The sequence below is a fragment of the Rhinatrema bivittatum genome, chromosome 17 (genome assembly GCF_901001135.1).
Source record: "Rhinatrema bivittatum chromosome 17, aRhiBiv1.1, whole genome shotgun sequence".
Taxonomy (NCBI): domain Eukaryota; kingdom Metazoa; phylum Chordata; class Amphibia; order Gymnophiona; family Rhinatrematidae; genus Rhinatrema; species Rhinatrema bivittatum.
In genome coordinates, this window is record NC_042631.1 from 28,591,335 (window position 1) to 28,615,827 (window position 24,493).

The 24,493-nt window shown below is 41.7% G+C and overlaps 1 protein-coding gene across 2 annotated transcripts in view; it reads right to left on the reverse strand.

The window, feature by feature from the left end:
• The window catches only part of IGSF22 (immunoglobulin superfamily member 22), a 36,752-nt gene extending 12,513 nt beyond the window's left edge, over positions 1-24,239 (reverse strand). For both annotated transcript variants that reach the window (XM_029582949.1, XM_029582948.1), the window contains exons 1-13: positions 23,936-24,239; positions 23,331-23,467; positions 19,375-19,474; positions 18,439-18,478; positions 14,575-14,749; positions 12,143-12,256; positions 10,041-10,203; positions 9,441-9,713; positions 8,075-8,359; positions 7,385-7,509; positions 3,024-3,165; positions 778-1,074; positions 75-377 (exon numbers count right to left, since the gene is read on the reverse strand). In XM_029582949.1, the coding sequence (XP_029438809.1) occupies positions 75-377; positions 778-1,074; positions 3,024-3,165; positions 7,385-7,509; positions 8,075-8,359; positions 9,441-9,713; positions 10,041-10,203; positions 12,143-12,256; positions 14,575-14,749; positions 18,439-18,478; positions 19,375-19,474; positions 23,331-23,467; positions 23,936-24,020 (2,239 nt within the window). In that variant the 5' untranslated portion in view covers positions 24,021-24,239. The remainder of the gene's footprint in view (positions 1-74; positions 378-777; positions 1,075-3,023; positions 3,166-7,384; positions 7,510-8,074; positions 8,360-9,440; positions 9,714-10,040; positions 10,204-12,142; positions 12,257-14,574; positions 14,750-18,438; positions 18,479-19,374; positions 19,475-23,330; positions 23,468-23,935) is intronic.
• Between the last annotated feature and the right edge of the window lie 254 nt (positions 24,240-24,493).

Sequence of the window (24,493 nt, forward strand, 5' to 3'; positions counted from 1 at the left end):
ATAGAGAACAGTAACATGATATTAGATGTAGTCAGAGTAATTATAAGCCCTTTCAAAAATAAATTGACTCTTACCAATAGGCTGTCCAGCATGTACTTCATCACTCTCTAGAGGATCACTCAGCCCCTCGGAATTCACGGCAAGGATTCTGTACTGATAGGCTTCTCCCTCCTCCACCTTATCATTGGTAAATGTGGTGAGTTTGCTGTCAACTTCTCCAACTTTATTCCAGGACTTTTTCCCAACCATCCTCCGCTCAATGATAAAAGATGTCACCTGTTTGCCTCCATTGTCCCTTGGTGCCTTCCATTTCATCTTTATGCACTTGGCAGAACTTTCCAGAAACTCAATCGTGCCCTGTGGCGGCTTTGGCCTGTCTGCAGCATCAAGAGAAGCCAGAATAATATCAGTGGCTATTTAAATCTCTAAACTCTGAACACTTAGGGGTGGGTCACAGAATGTCATTTTCATGGTGTAGTGAGTGACTTTAAAGAAGCAGCCCATCTTAAAACATAATATTTCTGGCAAAGTGGACAAACAGGTGACATGCTGATGAGTCAGAATGACATGCTAATCGGACTTAATGGTTTAGGTAAGGAGTGAGTGGGGGCATAAAAGTTCAGAAAGTAGTAAATAGGGTCAAAGGCATTCAAGCCATTACGTTTCCTGAATATTTTTCTCAAGATATTTGAGAAGATGTGTAGTTCACAGTGGTATCAAGTCAACGAAAAATGTATAAAGCTGCTTGAAATTATGAAGACATCATATCTGACCTACCAATAACACTGAGATGCAGCTTGGCGACTGCGGATCCACAATCGCTTTTCAGTTTCAGCATGACGCTCCCGCTGTCCTCTCTCACACAGTTCTTTACAACCAACTGTGCGTAGTCGGAAGATTTTTCCATTGTTACCTTTGCTTCCTCTGTCACTTCGATGCCATCCTTGTACCAGGTGACCTTTGGCATGGGCTTAGCTTTGAATGGAATCTTAATGACTGCCGTCTGCCCGGCCTTCACAGAGACCGGATTGGCAGTCAGAGCTTCCAGGAAAGATTTGTCAATAACGGGGGGATCTCAAGAGAGAGAGGAAAGGCAAAATGAGTATTTCAGCTGCAGCATGGACTGTTTATCCATTCCTTTGTGAAAAGCTTAATTAGAAGAAGAAAAAAAAACACAGTCTCGTATTCTAAGTCATTTATCATCAGTCTGATATTGTAAAGTAATTCATCACAGTGAACTGATAGGCTCAGGATCAGAGGTTTCCCTTTCTAGACTGCGGGTTCAAAGTTATCACTTCTGGAAGGTTATTCAGTGACCGACATGAAATGGGCTGGTGACCTCAGTAGCTTACAGCACTATAAACGCCATCATCACAGCTGGCACTAACTGGCACTCTTGTTGGCGGTCTCAGAAGACTTGGCCAGCTATGGCACAGGCATGTGGAATGAACTGCGGGCTCACCATGTCATTGTGCTGTAACTCTTCTATGGATAGGCAGTGATCAATGCTGTTTCCCACAGACTATATGAATTCTCTAAATGTGGTCTTTATTTCAGACCCCTAGTATCCATAATTGCAAACTATTCACATAGAGCCATCTAGCTGTCAAAAATATTTTTTCTGCATGAGAGGTTTTGTCCTTAGCAATTGCGTCAGATAAGGAATGATTTTTGTGTCTTCATGTGCAGAGTAGCAAGTATTTTAGATTGGACCCTGAAACCTTACCTAACACATAGTTGAACTTTAACTTTTCTTCTTATAAAGATTAACACTAGTGTAATGTAATCTGTTCTAGAAATCTGCAAACTAAATAAATATGTTTCTCATCAATCAAATTTCCCAATAATTATTTTGTAGTTTTATACCACATAACAATAAATGTCAAGTCACACTGCGGACACTCCTCACATTTTTCGTGAACCAGTGCAGACCTGAGTTTTTTTTACACGTTTGGCTTGTACCACCTGGCTCCCTTTCTGTGGATCAGGCTGATCCAGTCCTGGTTTTACCTACTATCTGTGTGGATTTGGCATTTTTAATTCCATAAGCAACCTGGGCAGCAAACATGGAGTCAGTCAGCAACCCTAGCAAACAGAGCTTGCAAGCTGCATCCTGTCAATCTCAGTGCAAAGCTGAGCTTTGAAGACCTCAAAGAGTCCGAAATTAAACTAGGGACAAAAATTGGACAAGATGACTGAAATGTAAAAGAAAATATTTTTTTCTTTTCCAAAATTATTTAATAAAAAAAATGTGACTTTGAAGAATCAGACTAAATGGGAGAAAATATGTTTTCCTTATCATAAATAAATATATAGATACAAATCTGTGAATATGGTTGGTTCTTGCATATCATTCATAGCATGTTACTGCCTGATTTCAGTGTCCCATGAAGTACTCTACAGGAGAAGATGAAGAAAGGCCACAACATCTGGCTCTGCCTCGACAAATCTTAAGACTACAGGACATTTTGGGAAACTCTTGGAGACTTTTCTGAGTCCTATGCAATTGCCATTTGACACACACTGGGATGGGGCCTTCCATGAGACAAAATCCATACAAGACATCTCTCTGTCAAGAGGCTTACATGTGGCTAGTATATGTTTCAATCAAATAAACTTTATTATTAGTCCATTTTTTGGGGGTAAATCCTTGAAATTGTAAAATGAGAAGGCAAGCTGGTGAGCGGACCAATGCAAACGGGAATTCAGTTTAAATGCCTGCATGAATATTGGCTTGACTACATATATTGTGAATGGAATTTAAAACAAAATGTAGAAATCGTGTTGGGTAGAAGGGGAGAGATGACGGATCCTGGCCCATTTTGTATCCCCTGGCCCCCGAGGAAGAAACTATACTGGAGAAAGTATCAGGTGCCTTGATGTGAGCTGCTCCATGGGAAAGACAGGTCCCCAAAACTTTCCAAAGTCAGCTCTGTTTTTTGCGGTTGGGCAGAAGAATATCTGGGAATGAAGGATTTGGGTCAGACTCCCCCCCGAAGGCTGAACCAGGAAGTGAACAATACCTGCAATAGCAATGGTGGCCTCGCTTTGAGCTCCCCTTGCGAGGAATGTGTATTTCCCCTCATGTTCACTTCCTAGTCTGTCGATGATTAATTTGTGGACAGCTCCCTGCTTGACTATCTGCAAGCCTCGGGTATCTGTGATCTGAAAAGACAAAATGAAGATTAGGAAGGACCAAGACATTTCCTGATTGTCATCCTGGTTTTGCTCCATTGCCTCCCTGGACTTGTAGTCCTGCTTTTCAGTCCATGCATGCAACAGGATAAAACAAGACCAGCCTGAGGATCTGGAGGTATTTGGTAACCAAGTATTATCACTTTATTTACAATTATTTTCGTACAGCAATATAAAGAGACTAGCGCAAACCAAGTACCAAGTTGAATCCTCCAGGGATCAATGCTGGGGTCACTGCTGCTTAATATTCATATCAATTATTTGGAGAAAATTATAAGGCTGCTTAATAATAATGCAGCTGCAGCTAAAATGATTTATGGTCTCAAGAAGTTATGACCATGTAACTTCAGCCTTAATTAAATTCCACTTGCTTTTGTTCCTGTCTAGGATTAAATTTTAAATTCTCTGGTGTTCAACAGGGATGTGTTTGTTTGTTTTATTGTTTTTGGGTTATTTTTTGTTGTTGTTTTTAATCAGTTAAAGTTTTTTCAATTCAGTTGGTTTCCTGAACAAAAAACAAAAAATCAAATTCTTCCAGGAGGCCTTATGACCCCCCTCCCACTCCAACAGAAGACCCAGGATCCCTTAGGCCTCTCTGACTCTCCTCCCTCCTGCAAAATAGATCCAGACTTGGGCCTAACCAGCACGGCCTAGCCTAGCTACTAAGCCAGTACCTGGCCTAGCCTGGCCCTTCCAAACTCTTCATCCTTTAAAACAAACAGTAGGGCCAAATGCCTTCTCAGCCTCCACTTACCCGTTTCCTGGTGGTCTGGTGGATCTAAACTATAGGATGGATGCCCATTCCTGCCCCATCCAGTGGTTAACAATAATGTCACTGGCCTACCTGAGTATACAACATGGTGTCAACTGCAGCTATGACAGGCGCCGAAGTGACATCACTTTGGTGTCACTCAGGATGGCTGGTGCCACTATTATTAAAGAGCACTGGATGGGGCAGGAGTGACTGGGCATCATTCCTATCCTTTCAAACCACCACATCACTAGGGGAATGGATAAGTGGAGTCCAAGAGGCCCCTGGCTCTGCCAATTTTTTAAGGGGAAGAGGGGTCTGGTTAGGCCTGGTTAGGCCTAGGCCTATTTTGCAGAAGTGAAGAGGGTCAGAGGGGCCACAGATGGGCCCAGCCTGGGCCCTGAGGCTTCTATTGAGGCAGGAGGAGGGCTTGAAGTGCCTCCAGAAAGCCTTTTCTTTTTGACCCCTCACATGAAAACAAAAATACCTCAAAATTTTCAGGAATTATCACAAGAGATGATATTCTGTTTGTTCCATTCAGAATGAACTGAAAATGGCCTTATTTATCCCATTTTACCCATTCAGATAAAACAAATACACATCCCTAGAGCTCAAGGCTATTCATGAAAGTCAGCCACAGTACCTTGCAAATCTCTAAACTCCTTTTAGCCCTGGAAAAACCTTACAGTCTTCACAATTAGAGCTTTTAAGAATTCTGTCTCCTTCAGAGATTAGACTTGAAATAATGTGACACATGACTTTTAGTTACCAGGCCCCATGCAATGGAATTCACTTCTGGCAGAGCTGCACTCAGAGCCGACCAATTACAGGTGTAGGAAAGGAGCCTGCAGGACCCTCGCCTAAGTCCTGCCAGGCCCAGAAACCAAGGGCTCAACCTGCAGGGAAAGGGGTTGTTATAAATGAAGCCCGACCCAGACCCAGCCTGATTGTGTCTGCCTGCTATTGGCTTAGGCCCAGCTGGTTCGCATTTCTGGGCTGTGTTAACTGCGTCACAGCCTAAGGACCTCCCACCTCATGACACTAACAATTAGCAGATTCAAAACAAATTGTAGAAAGTACCTTTTCACTCAGCCAGAGGATGTGATGAAGGTCACTAGCATAGCAAAGTTTAAAAGAGTTTTGGACAATTCTTAGAGGAAAAGTCCATAACACATTATTAGCCAGGTAGACTAAAGAAAGCTATTGCTATCCCTAGGATTTAAATCTAATTTATGGAATCTGCCAGGTGCTTGTAACCTGGAGACAGGATTCTGGGCTCGATAGACCGTAATCTGATCCAGCATGGCAATTCTTATGTTCTTATGATTTTATGATATGTTGTAAAGATGCTATACTATGTATCATGTCTTATTTAATATATTTTATTTTACACTACTATGATTTTATATTGAAAGGTGATAGATCAATTAACCAACTCATTTTATTTAGGATCATCAGATCTTTAATCAATTCAAATTTGGCATAGAAAATCCGTGAGCACTGAAGCACTGCTACTCTCAAGTCTTGATGTATTTAGGTGAGGGTTTGATAGCAGCCAAGGATTTGTTCTAGTATTACTTGATATTTCTGCAGATATGACACTCTTAATGACCAAATCCTATTGTAACGATCGAAGGTTGGTTTTTGAGTGGTTCAAATCCTATTTAACTGAGAGAACTCATAGGGTCAATATGGACTCCAAATCACTCTGCATGGTAGATATTGGAAACAGATGCCCAGCAGGCTTGGCCTTATTTGCTGTCTTGCTCAATATGTACATGGCCCTGATCTGCAGGCTTTTGGCTGGGCTCTGTGCTGTATATGGATTATATACAGATGATATACAGTTCTTTGTCCCAGTTTCATCATCTTGGTCTGCCATTTTTGACATGGTTTCCATCTGTCTTTGCACTGTAAAATGTTGGATGGCTCATAATAATCTGGTGTTGAATTTCTAAAAACTGAAGTGGCTATCTAGCAGAGGCCAAACAATGTTCCTATTCCAGTTTCTCTTCTTTTTGAGAATTCCTGTGGTAACGCCTGCAAAACGTCTAGGAGTTGTCCTTGATAGGAACGTACAGATGTGTAACCAAAATTAAGACTGTGGTTAAATCTCATTATTATAAATTGCGATTATTTCAACTTATAAAATCCTTGCTTGGTTACTCTGAATTTCGATTGCTGGTATTCTGCCAAGCCTAGTCTAGTGCAATTTGCTATACATTGATTTACCTACATCTGCCCTGCAGGCCCAACAGATTATTCAGAATTCGGTTGCTCGTTTGAGATTAGGGCTTGACAGGAGAACCCATATTACCCCTGTTCTAAAGGACTTGCACTGGTTACCTATTAAGTGCCAAGTGCAATTAAGATTGCTTCCTCCACAAAATGTTGAGTGCAGCTTCATTCCCATGGATGAATTCTGTGCTACACATTTACAATCCCATGCATGCCTTGCGATCATCAGCAAGGGGGTTTCAAGATGTCCCCTTGGTTCAATTTGCATGTCTGACCGAGTCCCACAAAAGGGCCTTCTCGTACTCGACCAATTCTATGGAACTCTCTGCTGGAAGCACTGCATCTTACTATCTATACAAAAACGTTTAAGAAAATGCTGAAAACATATCTATTTCGGCAGGCATTTACCGAACAAGAGTATCTAATCATTCTGATGTAGTTTTATATTGATCAGGAAGTTAGAGTTTATTGAAATGATCATGTGTTTTGTTTTGATTGGATTTATGCTTTATCATGAATGTTTTCTATTGTATATCCCTGGAGCTGTGGTGGGAGGTGGCCTTGACATGTTTATAAATAAATAAATAGATTAAAATGGATACAGCAGAGGGAGAGGAAATTATCCTGACTTTACCAAATTTCACCATGTGCTGGAGACAGATCGATAGTAAATAAATGTTCAGAGCTGTCACTTAGGACAATGAACAACTCATAATGGCAATGCCCTCTTGAATTAGCTGCAGCAGCAAAGTCAAATGAGCATAGAGACCAAGCAGTGATCAGATATTCCAAACAACATTGGGTTGACATACAAGAAACTTAACCCAATCCAGGGATGCATGGAGTAGGGAGCAGCCAGTTGGCCAGGAAAAGGCATTCATCCCTTGCACAGTACAGAACGCCTGCTAGATATTATCTAGAACACTGTACTGAGTTTTGGTCTCCATTGCAGAAAAGATACAGAAATTAAAATGCAGAACACAGTCACAAATTGCTAAGTAGTACATCAGATAAAGCCGTGGGAAAAGTTTGCCTCACTGAACATGTTCAGTCAGAATCCTGGAGGCGGATTTGATAATAGTCTTCAGGATCCTCAAGAGGATAGATAGTCAATCATGCCGAATTATTGAATCTGATGAAATCTAGGAGATTGTGAATCCAGAAACTGAATTTTAAAGGAAATCTTTAGTGCTTTTATACCTCTTTCCCATCCTTTAGCCAAACGCCATCTACTTTCTCATCATTCAGCACAACGCAGAGCTCAGCAGGGCTCCCTGTGGGAGCATTGACATCAGACATGCCACTTTTCACTGTAGCAAACCGCTCTGTAAAACAAAACCAGGACACAATCTGAAATAAGGCTCCCCTGTAGGAAAAAAAACATCATCAGTTTACCTTCTGCTTAAAATGCAAAATGCCTTTTTCAAGAGTACATCAAACATTGAGGTACAGTGTGTGGCATCATGTCCACAGAACACTGCACCAATTCAGATAAATATTCACTGGCAAAGTGACAGGCACAGATATGAAAATGCATGGCTTCCCTTTTAAAATGGCTTCATATTTCTTTAGATATAGTCTTTGCGAGCTTATGTTACTGTGGTGGAATATTCCTTTCTTATAGGATAATACTGTTTCCCTTACTTCATGCAAAAAATTAGAGAATCCCCTTAGTACATGTGGCTCTGTAAGTGCTATCCAACAACTAGAACTGTAAAGGTCTTTTCTTCTGAGTAGAAAAAGGGATACAGCATACAAGATAAAGGGCAGCCCAACATGCAGATATAACTGCTGCAAAATACAGTGTCTTCTCCACAAGATCACAAAGATACTAATGCATCTTCCTAAGTGAAGGTCACTGAATATGTGTGCTCAGGCAGTCAATCTTACCTTCCACAGTTAGACTTCCAGTGCTGTAGTACTCGTTTGGATCATTTTTCTGTGTTACAAACACAATATAGTCCCCCGAGTCACTCTGTTCCGCATCCTCAATGATCAGCTCGGCCCTCTTCCCTTCGTGGTTCATGGAATATTTGGAGGACCTCTCGATCACTTGTCCGTTCTTCATCCACTTCACAGTGACGTCCTTTGAGGTCATCTCGCACTCCAGGCAGGCTCGGCTCCTCTCCTTCACGCGCACGTTTTTCAGGTTACTAGAAAACTTAATGGGAATTCCTGGAGGAAGGCGGGATGAAATATCGATAAACTGGTGAGCTGCAATCTTATGCATGCTGGAAATGTCCAACTGGACCGCTGCCTTCCGAGAAGCAAATGTTTTGCGGAATTATTGTACTGCATTTGCTTCAAGGTTACTTTACAGGTGAGGTACTTAGTCAAACAGGGTGAAGGGAGAGCAGGGGAAGAGCGCAATATACCTCTAAGAATCCTAGTGATTCTCAGGGGATCTCCTTTTCCTTTGAATGAAAGACAAGGAAAAGTAAATCACGAAGCATACTTTCCAAAAGCTTCCATTTTTTCATGCATTTATTTTTCACAATGATGCTGTCACAGGTTTGTTTGTGATTATCTGCAGGACATTATAGCTCCAGTTTCCTATTCCCACTGGCAGGAAGTGAGCAAGACTCATAAACAGCTTAGAGGCTGATATTCAGCAATCTGGTGAGGGAGAAAGTTATCCAGTTAACCTTATCCGGACATTCAGTGGCACATATCTGGATAAGTCTGACACTAAATATATCTGGAGAATATTATCCAGGTAGCCTTAGGACAGGTGGTTTTCCTGGCAAATATCGAGCTAACTGAATATCAGACACGATGGCTAAAGTTTAGCTCTGCGTCCAGACCAGAGTGCCTCCATCACTAATTCTTTTTATCCAGCTAAATTTTGTGCGGGTAATGAGTAAATTTAGCCAGGAGTGGGGGGAAATTTTTAAATCTTGAGTTTTGCCTGGCTAACTTCAAAAGTTACCCAGACAGAGTCTTTCAATATCAACCACACAGTAACTAAAAAAACAAATGAAAAATAAAAAGTTAAAGTGTGGAATTTAGACATTGTTAGCACAGATATTGGCAATGAATTCTATTTGTAGGAAATATATGAAATTCCTAGTTTGGATCACAGGCCTTCTTTTTTGGGGACAGTGGACATATTTGATGAATGCAAGATCTCAGAATTGATGAGAATGACTCTTTCGCCACATTCAAGATGACCCTACTTGCTCCCGTGATAAACTGATTCTGTAAAAACTGTAGGATTGTGGGCTAAAGTGGCTGGCTTACGTTCAGAATGACTTACGATCAATTGACAAGTCAGCTTTTTCCATTAAGTCTCCGGTCTCTGCGCTGTATTCTCCAATGTCAGTGGGCCGAACATCTTTAATCTTCAGGGTGTGGGTCAATCCATCCTCAGACACGGAGATATCAAATTTGTCATCGCGTTTAATCTCCATGCCCTTGTATTTCCAGGTGAAGTTGGGCACTTTCTTGGAGAGGCGAATTTCGAACACTGCTGTTTGACGTTCTGTCACCTTCAGGGGTGTCATTTTTGTCAGAAACTTCAAAGGTTCGTCTGGGAATTGATGAAAAAATGCAAGGTAGTGTAGACCTCTTGCCCACAGGTTATCGCAACCACTTATTCACAATTGTTTTTTGCTTCTTTTCTTGCTATCTTTTTTCTTACTATATTTAAAAAGGACCTACTTATTAACGCCAATGTGGAAAACAAAGGTAATATGTCTAGCCACCAAATTAACATCAGTTAATTTTATGGAATTTTATGGACTGTTTGTAAGATGTGATATCCTTTATTAGAGCGCTACACTTCAAATCAGAATAAAGTGCTATCCACATCAAACCCTGCTCTCTCTCTCTGTCTAAAACAAGAAAAGCAAATTACCTATGACAAAGACTTCTGCCGACTGCCTCTGATCACCTATCTCAAGGCTGTAGGTGTCTCGGTCCTCCAGGGTGACATTGAAGATGTACAGCATGTACTTTGTACCCAACTGTTTGATGTTGTATTTCCCAAGGCAATAATGAATCCGTACAGGTTCATTGCCCTGAAAAGCAATAGTGTGAAAGAGAAACAGAGGATATGATAGTAGACAAGTATCACAAGACAGAGATAGTCCATTCACTTTTCTTCCTTGTGTCAGTAACGTAAACCACAGTTGATGCCTGGTTTTCCCCATATTCACATCTAGGAATCCTCTTTGCCTAGCTTATGCTTTTGTGAATTCTGTTACTGTTTTTGCCTGTATAGCTATCTGTCTAAATAAAACAGCATGTACCCTCTCTTTCTTTCAAAATATATGCACACGGCGCAATCAAATATATATTTTTTTTACTTTCCTTCCTTACTTTTTCAACATTTTTTAGAAGGAAAGAGGCCAAGAGGAGTCAAACACATGTTTTAGCAGATCTACGTATTCCACAAAGATGCATGTGCAATTGTTGACACCTGATAACTTTGAGGTCAATATTCAAATGGTTTTGATCGGCTAAGTTCAGGACATAACCAGACAAACTGTGGGTTTTAAATTTCCTGCCACCTGAAGAACTTTGATTTATCTGGCAAACTGTTTAGCTGGATAAAGGTTAGCCAGATAAGTTGGAAGTATTCAGGGGGTCTTCTAGGGTGGAGTTAATGTAGCCAGATAATTTATCCAGCTAACTCCAATATTCAGACTAAGCTGGATAAGCTATCTAGCTAAGTCTGGTCCTTCCATGGAACAGTTCTAAAGTTAGTCGGGTAAGTTTTTCTGCATGCGGTGTGAATGGGAATGTTTGGAGTTGGTTCTGCGGGGAGGGGTTGGTAGGGCCAGGATTGGATGGTGGGGATAAAAAAGGAAAACCAGGGAACATGTTTACCATGGGATCGGTTGTTGGACAGAACATTTATATGCAATGCTTGTATTGTATGCTGTTTTCTGTGTTGCATATGCTATTGTTATCCCATGTGCATGTAACGTCTTCCGGTTAATAAAAAATTATTTTGATTAAAAAAAAAATCAGTACTTTATCTGGCTGAATTCACTGGCATGTCTAATTAGCGACATTCTGCTGAATATCTGTGACAATTTATCCGGCTATCTTTAGTGACTAAATTGCCCACTGATCATGCTGCCGAATATTACCTCTTTGTTGTTTCGCATGTTCTGATTCTGCAAATTTTCATGGCAAAGGGGCTTCACGAGGATCATGATAGGATATTTGGCGGGGGGGGGGGGGGGGGGGGGGGCAGGGATTCTACATATTTCACAAATACATGCGAGCAATTACTCCACCTAATAACATTTTTGCAATTATGCCACCTAATAACATTTTTAGTTTCTATTCAATTTACACCAAACCTTTGAGGACATGAGGATCTTCCTGACAGGGGAAGTATTTTTCGGATCCACCTATTCCATTAATACATGTGTGGAAATATCGCCCCCTAGCATCTTTCTGGTTTTGCATGTAATCCATGCCACATTTCAAGATGTGTCAGGGGTCCACAAGGATCATGATGTGGTATATTTGGGGAATCCACATGTTCCACAAATACGTGCATGCAATTATGGCACCTAAAAACGCTTGGTTTTTCATCCAATCCACACCAAATTTTCAGGAGGCATGAGGGGTCTCTGGGGATCATGACAAAGGCATTATTTGATGGCTCCATAAATTCCACAAATACACATATGCAGTTATACCACCTAACAAGTTTTTGATTGTGCATCCAATCCTTACCAAATTTTCAGGACATGTCAGGGGTCTGCAAAGATAATCAGAGGGCTATGTTTTGGGAGAATACATACATTCAATCAAAATGCATGCACAATTATGCCATCTAATAACGTTTTGGTTTTCCATCTGATCCGCATCAAATTCTCAGGAGAGTTTGGAGGAGAGCACCCTGGAGGAAATGCGCGTCCCACCTATACTATGCTGGAATCTACTTGTGGTCCAGCTCTTCTCTGGAGAACTGAAACAAGTAAAACAAAGAAAAGTTACCTTGTACCACGTCATCTTGATATTGGGATCCTTCAGTTCCAGAATGGTATCGAGCACGGCGGTCGAATCCACTTTTGCTTCCACATCCTCAAGAGGCTTCATGATTCTTACTGCCTGCAGTAAATGACCCATAGAATCCCACAGTATATTATGCACAGTTACACATCCATATACAGAGGGGGTACACACAACATGGACTGTTGTTAGGACAGTCATGCCAGTGGTACAAAAACTGACTTTGAATTTGTGCAGTGATTTTCCCCAGGCTCATGGTCTTGCTTGTAAGGGCTTTACTGGGATGACATGTTTACTAGCTTGATTGTGATTGTGCTTAGATTTTGGGTATTCTGTTGTTGGTTGTGTTCTTCACTATGTGTGATTTAAAGACTTCTTAAACTGGGAAATAAATAAATAAAAAAGAGGGGGACAAAAGGGACCCGAGAGGGATGGGACGGGACAGGGAGCCACAGAGGAAGAAGCAGTAACTGAGGAAATGCAACCCTGGTAAAAAATGTGAGTGCACTATGGAGCAGTTTTCAATTGCCTCGCCAAGTTGTAAGGCCTGCACACACTTTAGTACGCGTAGACCTTGTAGCTCAACTGAAAGGGGAACAGGCCAGGCCATTTTTCTTTGAAAATTACCCACAGTGTTGGCGCGTGTAGCGTGGCCCTGGTCCACTGGCGCCTGCTATTCCTGTGGGCGGCGGAATGGGGTAAAACAGCATGTATGACTCTGAAAAATCAAATCTACCTGTGCTGTTTCCCCCCCTTGACCTAAATACCCCGGGAATGCCTCTTCTCAGCTGGGCTAATGGTTTGCACTGGGAAAGCCCAGGCCTGCTTTTAGCCACTGTGAAGGGGGCAATGGTCAACCAGGGTAAATCTCCTCCTAGTGTGGGACCTCCCTAACCAGCATGTAAGGACCCAGAGGGTGAGGGGCCACCGGGAACTGGGATCTTGAAGCACAGAGCCTCTTACAGGAAAAGGATGGCCCTAACTTATGCTATCTCTTTGCAGGGGTACACACATCCTTTGAGCCATGTGGCAACCTGATATCCAACACACAAAGCACCCGGATGCCTTGTGTTTGATACGCAGCTTGTTTTGCGTGAGCTTAAGAAGTATGAGAGTACTTTTGCAGTTCTTGAAAATGTACCCGATATGTGCATTTTTCCTATTTGCCTACTGTGGTGTTATTTTATGGTATTTGTCATTTACTCAGCAGCTGCACCCTGCCTCTCCTTTCTTATCTCATCCTACGTCCTTCCTGGTGACCTCTTTTGGTCAGACAGGCTGCTCCTATCTGTGCACTTCTCAACCATTGTTAATTCCGGACTCTGCATTGCCGTATGCTAGAACACTCTTCCTGAGTTGGGGCATCTTCCTCTCTCTCTTTCTCTGGCTGTATTCATCTTGCCTAAAAGTTCACCTTTTTTTAACATTGTTTTAAATCTTAGTATTATCACTTTATACCTGTTTACTGTAATAATTAAGTGATTATTAGATATGCAATTGTCTTACAAAGTAGAATTGCATCTGATGAAGTGGACTCTGTCCTTGAAAGCTCATGCCTCAATAACTTGGCTCATCTAGAAAGTGCCACCCACCTCATGTCATTTTTGCTACCCCAGGCTTACATGGCTAACCCTCTGAGTAATTGTCTTTTCTTTATGTCTCAATTAGATTGTAAGCTCCATAAAGCAGGGCCTGTCTCTCATGTGTTTCCATAGACTGCTGCAGCACTATAGAAATGTTAAGTAGTAGCAGTAGCAATCTCACCCATGCATGATATTTTTGTCCTGAAATAAAATGAGTAGCCTTGACATCGTCAAAGACCTTAACCAAAATGGGAACTTTGATCACTGATCTTATAATTGTACAGGATGCAAAAGTTATGTAGTTACTGTACATTCATCCTGATGAAGGCACTAGTTTTCAAGCTCAAAACACTGGAATTCATGATAGGTTTGGCTTTAATTAAATCCTGTTTGATTTGAAGTGTCTAGCCTTTCGGTTAATGGCTGTTTGGGATTAGGAGAACCACATAGCAGAACAGAACACCTTGCATGCACCCCAAACAGGTTCAAGAGTAGTGTGGTGAGAGATATTTTATAACTTTGACTAATGAGGCATGGAAGGGCAATGTTTTCTTTTATCAAAACTGAAGTACTGAAGGATGGAAGTATATTTTTATTTCCCTAGTCCTCAGGCTGGATTGTGATATTGTTCGCCACATGCATGCCTTCTGATTAGTGAATGTCTCAGTGTTGATTTAGAAGATAATCTAGGCAAACTGGTACATAGCAAGAACTGTATGGAATTATACATGTGGAAGGAATAAAGCCGACAGTCCAGCCTATGCCCGCTTTTACCAGGCGTAAGCAGTTATCTACAGGTAATTCATTCATTCTTTGCTGATCGCTATCACTTACGTCAACATCCACCTTTTTCTGCATTTGCTTCAGTTTCTTAAGGAGTCCTCTGAAGTCAGTGAACCCATATTCCACGCAAACTCTTTCAAAGTCTTTCTTGTCTGTCTTGGAAAGGATCTCCAGCATTTCTTTCTCGTCCACCACCCTTTTGACTGGTTTTGGAACGGGAGGACCGCTGCACAAAAGATTGCAATTCACTTTATGAACCAGCCTCTTAGGTGAATTCAAGGCTCAAATGGAAGCCCCTGTGGTCTCCTGTAGAGTTACCCAGGTCAGCCCAGTTTTAGGTTTGTTGCGTTGCACATGGAGACGAAGTCCTAGGGAAATCAAAGCTAACATAATAGATGATGAAGACCAATTGGTGAATCCAGTCTGCCCAATTTTTTCTATCCATTCTGCAAGGATGTATCCCAGCTACCCCCTGAAGAAGTGTGACTGCTTGTAGGATGTCATTTCTTATCCAAGATAGTTTTAGTTGTTTTTCTTATTGGTTCTCTACCATCCTGGGTAGAAAAGGATACAAGACCCCATATAGATCTTGTACTTAATACAACATCCAGGCCTCATCCCCTCAAGCTTTAACACCAGGCTTTTTCTTTTTGACCCAGCACTTTTCTTCTGCTCATTTGTACTTCCAACTGAGTCATAAACCAGGGCTGGGATTTGGCACCATGAGCCTTCATTCACAACTACTTGGGGATTTTTCTTGTGTCTTATCTCACTTCCCACCTTACATTTAGTCCATTCGATGCAGTGATGGTCCTGACCAGGCACCAAAGCTCCTTCTGGAGCCCTGCAGTCATGAGTCCTGAATCAGCCATTAGGTGTCACCCTTAGGCAATGAGCCCAACTCCCCCTCCCCCATCCAAGGGCTGTGAAGACTCAACTGAAGGACTGAAGTGGGGATCCTTCCCCATGGCAATGCACAGCACATACCAGATGAGCCACTGAACCAGCCAGACTGTCTAACAATCTAAAAATCTACTACAACTAGGGAGGCTGCTGCCAAAATATCTGGCCTTCTAGGTCTTCATGGTCTTTCTGGATAGTACTCTGCCACCACCAACCTGCCGGAGTGTCTACTCTGTTTCAGATTTTTGTATCGTCTGCAGATAAGCATATTTTTCTCTCAAGTGCCTTTATGAGCAATATTGCACAGGAAATTGAGGGAATATGTAACAGAGTAGACATGTTAGAAGGGAGTGAAAAAAATGAAAGAAGACTTGAAAAACTCAGAAGAGTGGTCAAGGGCTTGGAAAATGAGCTTCAGTGCTAAAAAGTGTAAAATAATGCAGACAGTAGGGCAAAACCAGGCTAGATCAGTCTATTCAGATTGATCTGAGTGAGGTGGCAATTCTCCTGTCATAAATCCGTCCTAAATTTCTGTTTTTCCTTGAAACCATTGCCTTTTATGTTTCTGTGATAAGTTATAGAGCCTCATAAATTATTCAGTGAATCAGACTGCTGGACTGGCTGGACATGTACAGTCATTTTACTCTGGGTATAATATCCTCTCTCATTGTAGCATCTTCAATTCAGTTTGTTTTGTGCATACCATGACAGGAATTAACCTCATGTATATGGATATGATTTCAGGCTCTCAAAGAAGGGTCTTGCACTTGTGACCCTGATCCCAAAGTGTCAACATTTAGGGGTAGATTTTCAAAACTTATGCGCAATTTTATAACATGTGCACACTGGCCTTCCCCAGTTCCCTCCCAGTCCGCTCCAATTAAGGAGAAAACTGGGAGGGAACTTTCCAACCCCCTACCCTAACCTCCCTTCCCCTTCCCCTATCCTGCCCTCCCCCTATCCCTATCCTAACTACCCCAGGTTTTTTTGTTATATCTTTTTGCTCCTGTCAAGGCGCCGCTGTGCTGGGCGCCTCTAGCCCCGCCTCACCCTGCCCCCGGACCGCCCCATTTTAAAGGCCCAGCACTTACACCCATCCCGGGGTTTACGCACGTGGCCGGGCCTGTTAGAAAATCAGCCCAGGGCACGTAAGGCCCGGCCACATGCGTGCGCACTGGGGTTTGAAAATCTACCCCTTAACCTCTACCGGAATGGCACTTAATCTCTACCTATATTAATTCATGGATTCTGTTTGTGTGTCCGTATGCAAGCCTTATTGGAGGTTGTCCCCTTAAAAGCTGATGATAATACTTCTGCTGATATATGACTGTATATGGTGCTGCAGCTAGGTGGAGTAAATTATTTTGATCTTCAATTTGAGCTTGAGTATTGATCTGTCTATGATTCCAGAGCTCTTCAAGGATGAAGGCAGAAATTTCAATATCTGCCTGTAGGTTTGTAGCCTACCTTCTTCACAGAGCAACTAGGAGGATTATTGATATAACTATCACATGACTAATACAGTATCTGGTTTTCATCACAATGATACTAAGTGGAACATTGGTATTATAATGCACTGCATTGGTTTTGCCAGGATATGAACTTTTCCTTTTGTGCTAAGAAATTTAATTGCAGCTTTAATAATGTGCTCTCTGTCTGTTGAGCGTGTGATTTGAGTTTTGTGAAAGAACTATTTTTGAGTTTAATAAATTTTTGCAAGTTAGAACCACCAATCTGGTTTGGACTGAGCTCTTTGGGTTTGAATTTCCACTGAGGTGAAAACTGCCAATTGTCAGGTGTCTGGCGAAGAAGCCACACACTTAGGGGCTTCACTAATCAGCACCAGAGGAAAGCCTTGAGAGATCAACTGGGAGCATGATCCACTACAACACCTGACTGACCACCCTTTTTAAGAACCCAGTAGTCAGAAAAGATGTTTGGATTTTCCCCTTACCAATACCTAGTTATATTTTATATATCCCGAGTGGGATACATAAAATATAACTATATATAAATCTAATCTAGTAACAAATGTACATTTGCTCTGGACTCCCTACTACTTGTGTCCAGACTGGAAGGAGAGTGCAGGATGAGTAACTAATCCTTTCCATGGAGGTAGGTACATACCTGTATTAGTTCAGGAGTAACTAATATTGGATTAAATGACTGTGAATGGAGTTTTGGAGTAAACTCCAGTATTAAGTAGATGCACAACAGGAAACTAAATCATATTCGTCCCTGAGTAGCTGCCCAGTGTGAATAGAACAAAATGTGAACTCCATTTTTGTATCATCACATCATGTTTATCTTGGAATGCACAAATACACCATGTGCATGCAGATCTAGCTCATGCAGAGTCATTGTGGCTATCCTGAAAACCCAGCTAGCTAGATGGTCCCTGAGGACCCTGTTGAGTACCACTGCCCCAGCCAAAGACTGACACTGAGATACCAGGGCTAGACCAAAAGGCATTTTTAGGGTTAAAAATATAAGAAACTCCCCAGTTAGTTGTAAATGAAGGCTCTTCATGTCACCCCAGCCTCTGTAGGAGATAGTTCCGACTGAGCTGGAACAGGCCACACCCCCACACATACCCTAAAAAATGGGGCAACAATTCTAATCAACGTTTTTCAGTAAAATAAATAGAATAAACTAAAGTAGTTGCCAATGTTACCAGCAGGGGTAAGTACGTTTATCTTCACACTTTGGTTCCTCACAATCAAGAAATCTGGCATTCTATCCTTGTGCATTTCTGTCTGAGGAATAATAAATCTAATGTATCATGCCACGAAGTATCCAGATGTGCTTGAATCAATAAGCACTCCCTCATCTCCAGCTATTTTTTCTCCCTTTGCCAAGATAACATAAGATTGCTCACAATTTGAGCATTCAATTAAAACTGTAAAAGTGCTTAACATGGGATAATATAACTGGGGAAGATATTATGTGTCTGATCAGTGAATGTACAGCACCGTTTATCAAGAATTAAGGTCCAACCAGGCACCTGCTTACCGCTTCTTTAGCATCTTTTTGAAGTCCAGCTGTGGCTGACCTTAAAAAAAAAATAGACATTTTCGTTTTACAGATGTTGATAGGAAAGAATATTTACGGTCAAGTTGCTCTTAGAAAAAAAATCCCTAGAAATAATTGGGTTCAGTGGACAATATCTTATCTAAGATCAAAATAAATAATACTGCAGACAGACATATAGAAACTTTCCTGGGTCACAGACCATTTTTAAATGGATTTATCCATCGTTCTATGCCATTTATCAAAGCCGTATCTGCCACCATTAAGAAATTGCTCATAATAGCTAAGACTGGGCCAAAGGAATACTTCCTTTCAGCTCATATGATAAGAGCTGTCATTATAGCACTATTGCCCATGCCTGTAGTTTCAGATGCACTAATTACATAACTGCCTGTATTGATAATGGTCATGGAGAATAAACTGTAACATTGGCCACTTACACCTAATAGTATAAGATCTTGGGAAGGGCGTGAAGACATGCTAAGACTATTTTAAACTCATTTTCTATCTTAGTCCTTTTATGTCTGTCTAATTTTCCTTTCCCTTTTACAAATCCTATAGAATGACATGAGAACCCTAAAGTATATTGCAATAAACTACATTGATTTGGAGCCTGTTTGTACAGAATTCATAGAATGATAGAGATAGAGATGAAAATACAGTTTGCATTCTCTCATAGGAAATGGGACTGCCGAAATCACTCTGTACCCTGGAGAAGAGGCACCATCATCTGAGTCGGCCACCAAACCTACAGTAGGGTATGTTGCATCATCGTTTTGCACTCCTCCTCTAAAGCATCAGATCACTCGCACAAGAAGCTTTTAGGTTATCGAAATGAAACCGGTCTCTAACCCAAGTCTCCCTTGTACTGTGCTCTCCTGTAATCCAGCAGCCCACCCCTTGGTGGATAACACTTACTTTCAGCCACTGCCAGGGACACGGTGTAAATCGCATCTGCATGTACGTTGGAAGCAACACACTTGTAATTATCAGCATCACTGTGGGTGACGTTTTCCAGCTGCATGAAGACAACAATCGGTAAACAGGAAGGATCAACAGAAGTCCTAGCACAGGCAGAGGTTGAGATATGTATTTCTTCCAACTTCCCCCTCCCAGCGATCATTAATGTCGGCCAGAATAAAGTTTATGGGTCCATCTTCTTGTAGGCGTTTCTGAGCTAGAGTCTCTCTGCAACCAAGCCCCAAACTGGGCCTCTAAAACATGGTCCTCCTTCCTTGAGATCAATGAATTTGAAAACATGGCCTTGATTACTTATTGAGAGGGCAGATTTCAAGCTGCCAGGATTCTCTGAGCAGAGAATCCTGGCAGCTTGAAATCTGCGGACTTTTTACCCGCGGACTTTGCACCAGTTTTCAGATTGAAAGTACATGTGTGCATTCATGTTGAAAATTGCCTGTGGAGAAATCGCCTGCAGAGATTTGCACCTCCTTTTATTTGCAGGGTACATTTTGGAAATCCAAACTAGGCAGGGTCTTTTCTCCCCATGACCTAACCCCCATGCTGGGAATGCCTCCAATAGGCGGGCTGAGGAATAACACCTGCACTTTTATCTGCAATACAGGGAGGGTAATTTCCCAATAGCCCATTTACCTGTGGAAATGGCTTTTGGAAATTGCTCTCTAAATACTTTGCATGCAGTTTAGAATCAGATCAAAATGTTGTATTAATAAAGTCAGATCTAGTAAATTATTGAGGTTTCAACATTGTATCCCTGGGCCTGGCAGCCAATCATTTTTCTGTGGTTCAAGACAAACTATATTTTATTTCTATCACTTGCTCCCACAGTGCTCTGCTTTCTCATTTCATTGTTCTCACTTTTTTAGATGCAGGGCTCTCTGGAATTCCTCAGAGTATAAAGTTGGGATAAGCCCTCTTTTCCTTTTTTTCTTTTCTTCCCAGGTGATTATATACCCAGGTGTACCAGTGTACCTTTAGCCAGCAGCAACCAATAATGCGAGAAAAAATGGAAAGCTAGTTGAGGAAGTAAATGTTTGGTTTATTACAGAGAACAATTAATCAGGTAGTGCCAGATATTCAATGACTGACGTTTGAAATATCTCCAAATGGGTTTGTTTTGCACATACCATGCTAGGAATGAGCCTCACTCTAATGTACTGCTAATAACGCTTGTTAATACTTGAAGTGACACAATGTGTCTTTTTTTTTTTTTAATGTTCTGCTACCTTTGGACTTATTTATTTTATTTATTTATTTATTTATTTATTTATTTATTTAAGGTTTTTATATACCGGCATTCATGATATAATCATATCATGCTGGTTTACAGTTTAACAGGGGTGCATAAAAATACAAACAGGAACTATAGTGCGGAAGAAAGCAGTTACAAAAAACAAGGATGCTTAAACTGGGAGAGGAAGGAAATAAAGAAAAGGTGAATAGCAGTAAAAATATTTACAGCGAACTGAAAATTGAGCTGGCTGTGTTATGGATCTTGAAGTTGTGGGACATTAGTTGGATATATAATATGGCCTGGTCTGCAGTGATGCCTTCCATGGTGCATGGCTCTTCCAGGACCTAGCAGACCAAGAGATACTCCTTGGTATGTGTAAGACCAAAGTCACATATGCCTGGCTCACTAGAGTAGCCCTAGTTTCACACATGCAAGTGTATGTGAATCTATTGCACGCACCTTCCAATCTGTTTTCTCACTCTGGAAATCTCAGAGATAGTTTCACAAACCGTGAGTCTAGAACAACTAATGGTCCCTGCTGGAACTGTGACTGAGTCTTGAGATAGAACTCCACTTGAGGTTAATCAAACGTACAGAACAAGAAAGCATGGTGTATATGATTTTGTTTTTCACTTACATCATCACATTTCCACCACTAATGTAGTGAAAATAATGGGGTAAACTGCACAGAGTGGTGGTTTCAACCCTAAATAGCAGTGGGGTGACTGCTTTATGCTTTCAAGATAGCATTGGGTAACTTTCATGTTCCTGCAGATTTGGGACGCTTATCTCCAGGCTCTGCCTGGAGATAAGCATCCCAAAAGTTTGTTCCAGAAGTTTGGTGCTAAATGATGGACTGTAGTGGGTATGGACTCGCTTGTTTGCTCGCAGATGCCAAAAGTAATGATTAAATAATACAATCGACGTGGTCTTTGGGTTGGGGGGGGGGTGAGGGGGGGTGGGAAGGATGGGGGGGGGGAAGGTTTTGGGAGGATCTGGGCATGTAAGGCATAGGGGGACGGTCCTTCTTCTAGAGTTAGTAGTCTGGGGGGCTTGTATTGTTGTTGTTGTTTGTTTATCCAGGTGTCTTGACTATGCCAGTCCCAGATGGCATAAACTAGATACAGAGGCGACTGTAAGGAGGGGGTTATAATGTGTCTGTTTATAAATGAGCTCAAGTTTGGCTGTTACCTGTACTAGCTCCCGGGTTGTGGCAGTGTACACACAGCCTGGAGGCTCTGTATTTTCTTGTCTGCTCAATAAAAACTATTTAACCATAAAGCCCAAATTTCAATGAACACAGGCAGTCTGAATTTATTGGATGAAAGCTTCACTCTTTTTGGTGCCTGCAGGGACTATTATAAACATTGGCAATAAGACATAAAAGAAGGCCTGAGTGAGTATTGATCTTGTAAGAATCAAAGTTAAAGAAAGTAAGACCTGAAATGGACTACTAGTGGAGGGGGTAGATGCTAGCACTATTAACAGATTCTGGGTATGACTGGGACAGCTATGGAGGGCAGTGGTGGGTAAAGGGTTGAGATGTAGGGGTGGTGTTGGGTTCCATCTACCCAAAGTGGAAGAGTCTCATAGTAACATGGTAAAGGACGAAAGGCTGCCCAGTTGAAAGGCTTCCACTTTGGATAAATGAGCATGTGCATTGCCATGCTCGACCCAACACCAGCTCCCCACCCCCATGCCTTTTATTTGAGTTTTCAACCCCTTTCCTACCACTTACCTACAGATGCGTCACAAGCATGCCCAGAATCTGTTAAAGTACTGGCTCCTACAAAATCCACTGGGAGGCCATTTCAGGCTTTGTCATTTTCCTCTATGATTCTTATGAGAGTATGTTTGTACATTGATTTTATTGTTTTATATTTTATTTGTTTTTTGAATAGGCGGGAAATAAATAAATAAATAAATAAAAAATAAACACTAATTCCAACAGCTAGGTTCCCTTTTAGGTTTTATTATTAAGTTTTCTAATGACACAGCTTCCAAAATTAGTGAAGCCATTGTCCAAATATTCTGGCCTCCCTATATTCATTGAGCCCGATATTCAAACGGCAGATAACCACATAGGTAATATTTATCCAGCTATCTAGCAGCCGCTGAATATCTGAGTGAACTCAGAGGCTACTAGATAGCTGGATAAGTCACTAATCCGGCTATCTTTTACCTGGAGAAAAAATAGGCGGGCAATGGGCAGATTGGAACAGCACTACTTAGCTAGATAACTTATCCGGCTAAGTAGCAATATACTTAGAAGGATAAGTTAACCAGTTAAGTCTAGACCTGCTATTGCACACATTTAGATTTAGCCGGATAATACTTATCTGGCTAAGTAGCATTTTGCATGCAGATATTCAGCGGCATATCTTTGTAACTTAGCTAGCTTAGTTTTATTCGGCTAAGTTACTTAGCCATTTTGGTTTTAAATGTCTCTCCCCTTGAAGTTTGGATTTTAACCTTGGTCAGTCTGTGCAGGTTACCTCACCGTCTTCTTGGAAGCCCAAATGAAGTGGTAACTTCCCTGTTAACCATTCAGTATAAATTACCCCAATGCTTTCAGCTGGGCAGACTGGATGGGCCAATTTGGCCTTTATCTACTTTCATCTACTACGTCACTATGTAAAGACCCTTTGAACTGATACTCTACCTTTAGAACATATTCTTTATTAACACTGTCAAAAAAGCTTTTGGTTGTCTGCTTCATGGGAAGCCCACTCTCTCTCTTCCAAGTCACAGTGGGCTTAGGTTCACCTTTCACCTTAGCTCGAAATACAGCTTTTTCTCCTAGAATCAAAGAGAGAGTGCACTTGATAAACACCGTTTTACTTACTGGGTCATCTTCCAGACCCAAATCCCAGTGCCAGAACATCTTTTTAACTGGAAAGGAAAAAAGGAAATTGTTTTGCATTGGAGAGTGCAGAAATCTGGGAGAAAATTGAATGTCAGGGCCAACCCGATAGCGGTATACACTGCTATGCAGGAGAGCTGAGTTTGATTCCCAAGCCTGGATGCTGGGTCACCCCGTACTTTAAACATGTTATCAAATGGATTTTAGAAACAGTTGTAAAAGGAATATAAAGATCACTGACTTTTTAAAACATTTATCAAAAGTATCATAATTTGGAAAGATTTCTAAATATTGGATCAAGTTTACTAATTAGAATTATTCCTGTATTCAGAGCCAGATTGGATGAATCAGTTTCCATTTCTTTATTTCCACTTTGTCTTTCAGCAAGAAGACTTTACATTTACCTTCTGCGGTGTTCAAGGCATGAGGGCTCTCCACAAATTCTGGTATACTTTCTCCAGCAGGAATCTCAAAGGAATGGGTCACCATGCTGAATGACTCCACCTTAGTAGAAGATTTGCTGCTGACAACTTCATCTAACAAAGGAAAATCATCATCATCATCATTTATTTCATATTCCTCCTGATAGCAGAGCTCAAAGCATGTTACAAGTTAGGGCAGGGGTCGGGAACCCATGGCTCGCGAGCCAGATATGGCTCTTTTGAGGGCTGCATCTGGCTCGCAGACAAGTGTCGCCATACTTCGCGGTTCCCCGCTGACCCAGCTGCTCCCCGGTCCTCCGCCGCCCGGGCTTAAAATGCTGTCAGCCCGGGCGGAACGCGGCAGGACAGCTGGAGTCAGCGGCACCGGCGTGCTCTCTTCTCCTCCCCCCCCCCCCCCCGCGGCCCGGAAGAGGAAGTGGAGAGCATCGGGTGCCTGCGCGGGAAGAAGAGACCACACTAGCGTGGTCTCTTCTTCCGCGCAGGCACCCGATGCTCACCACTTCCTCTTCCGGGCCGAGG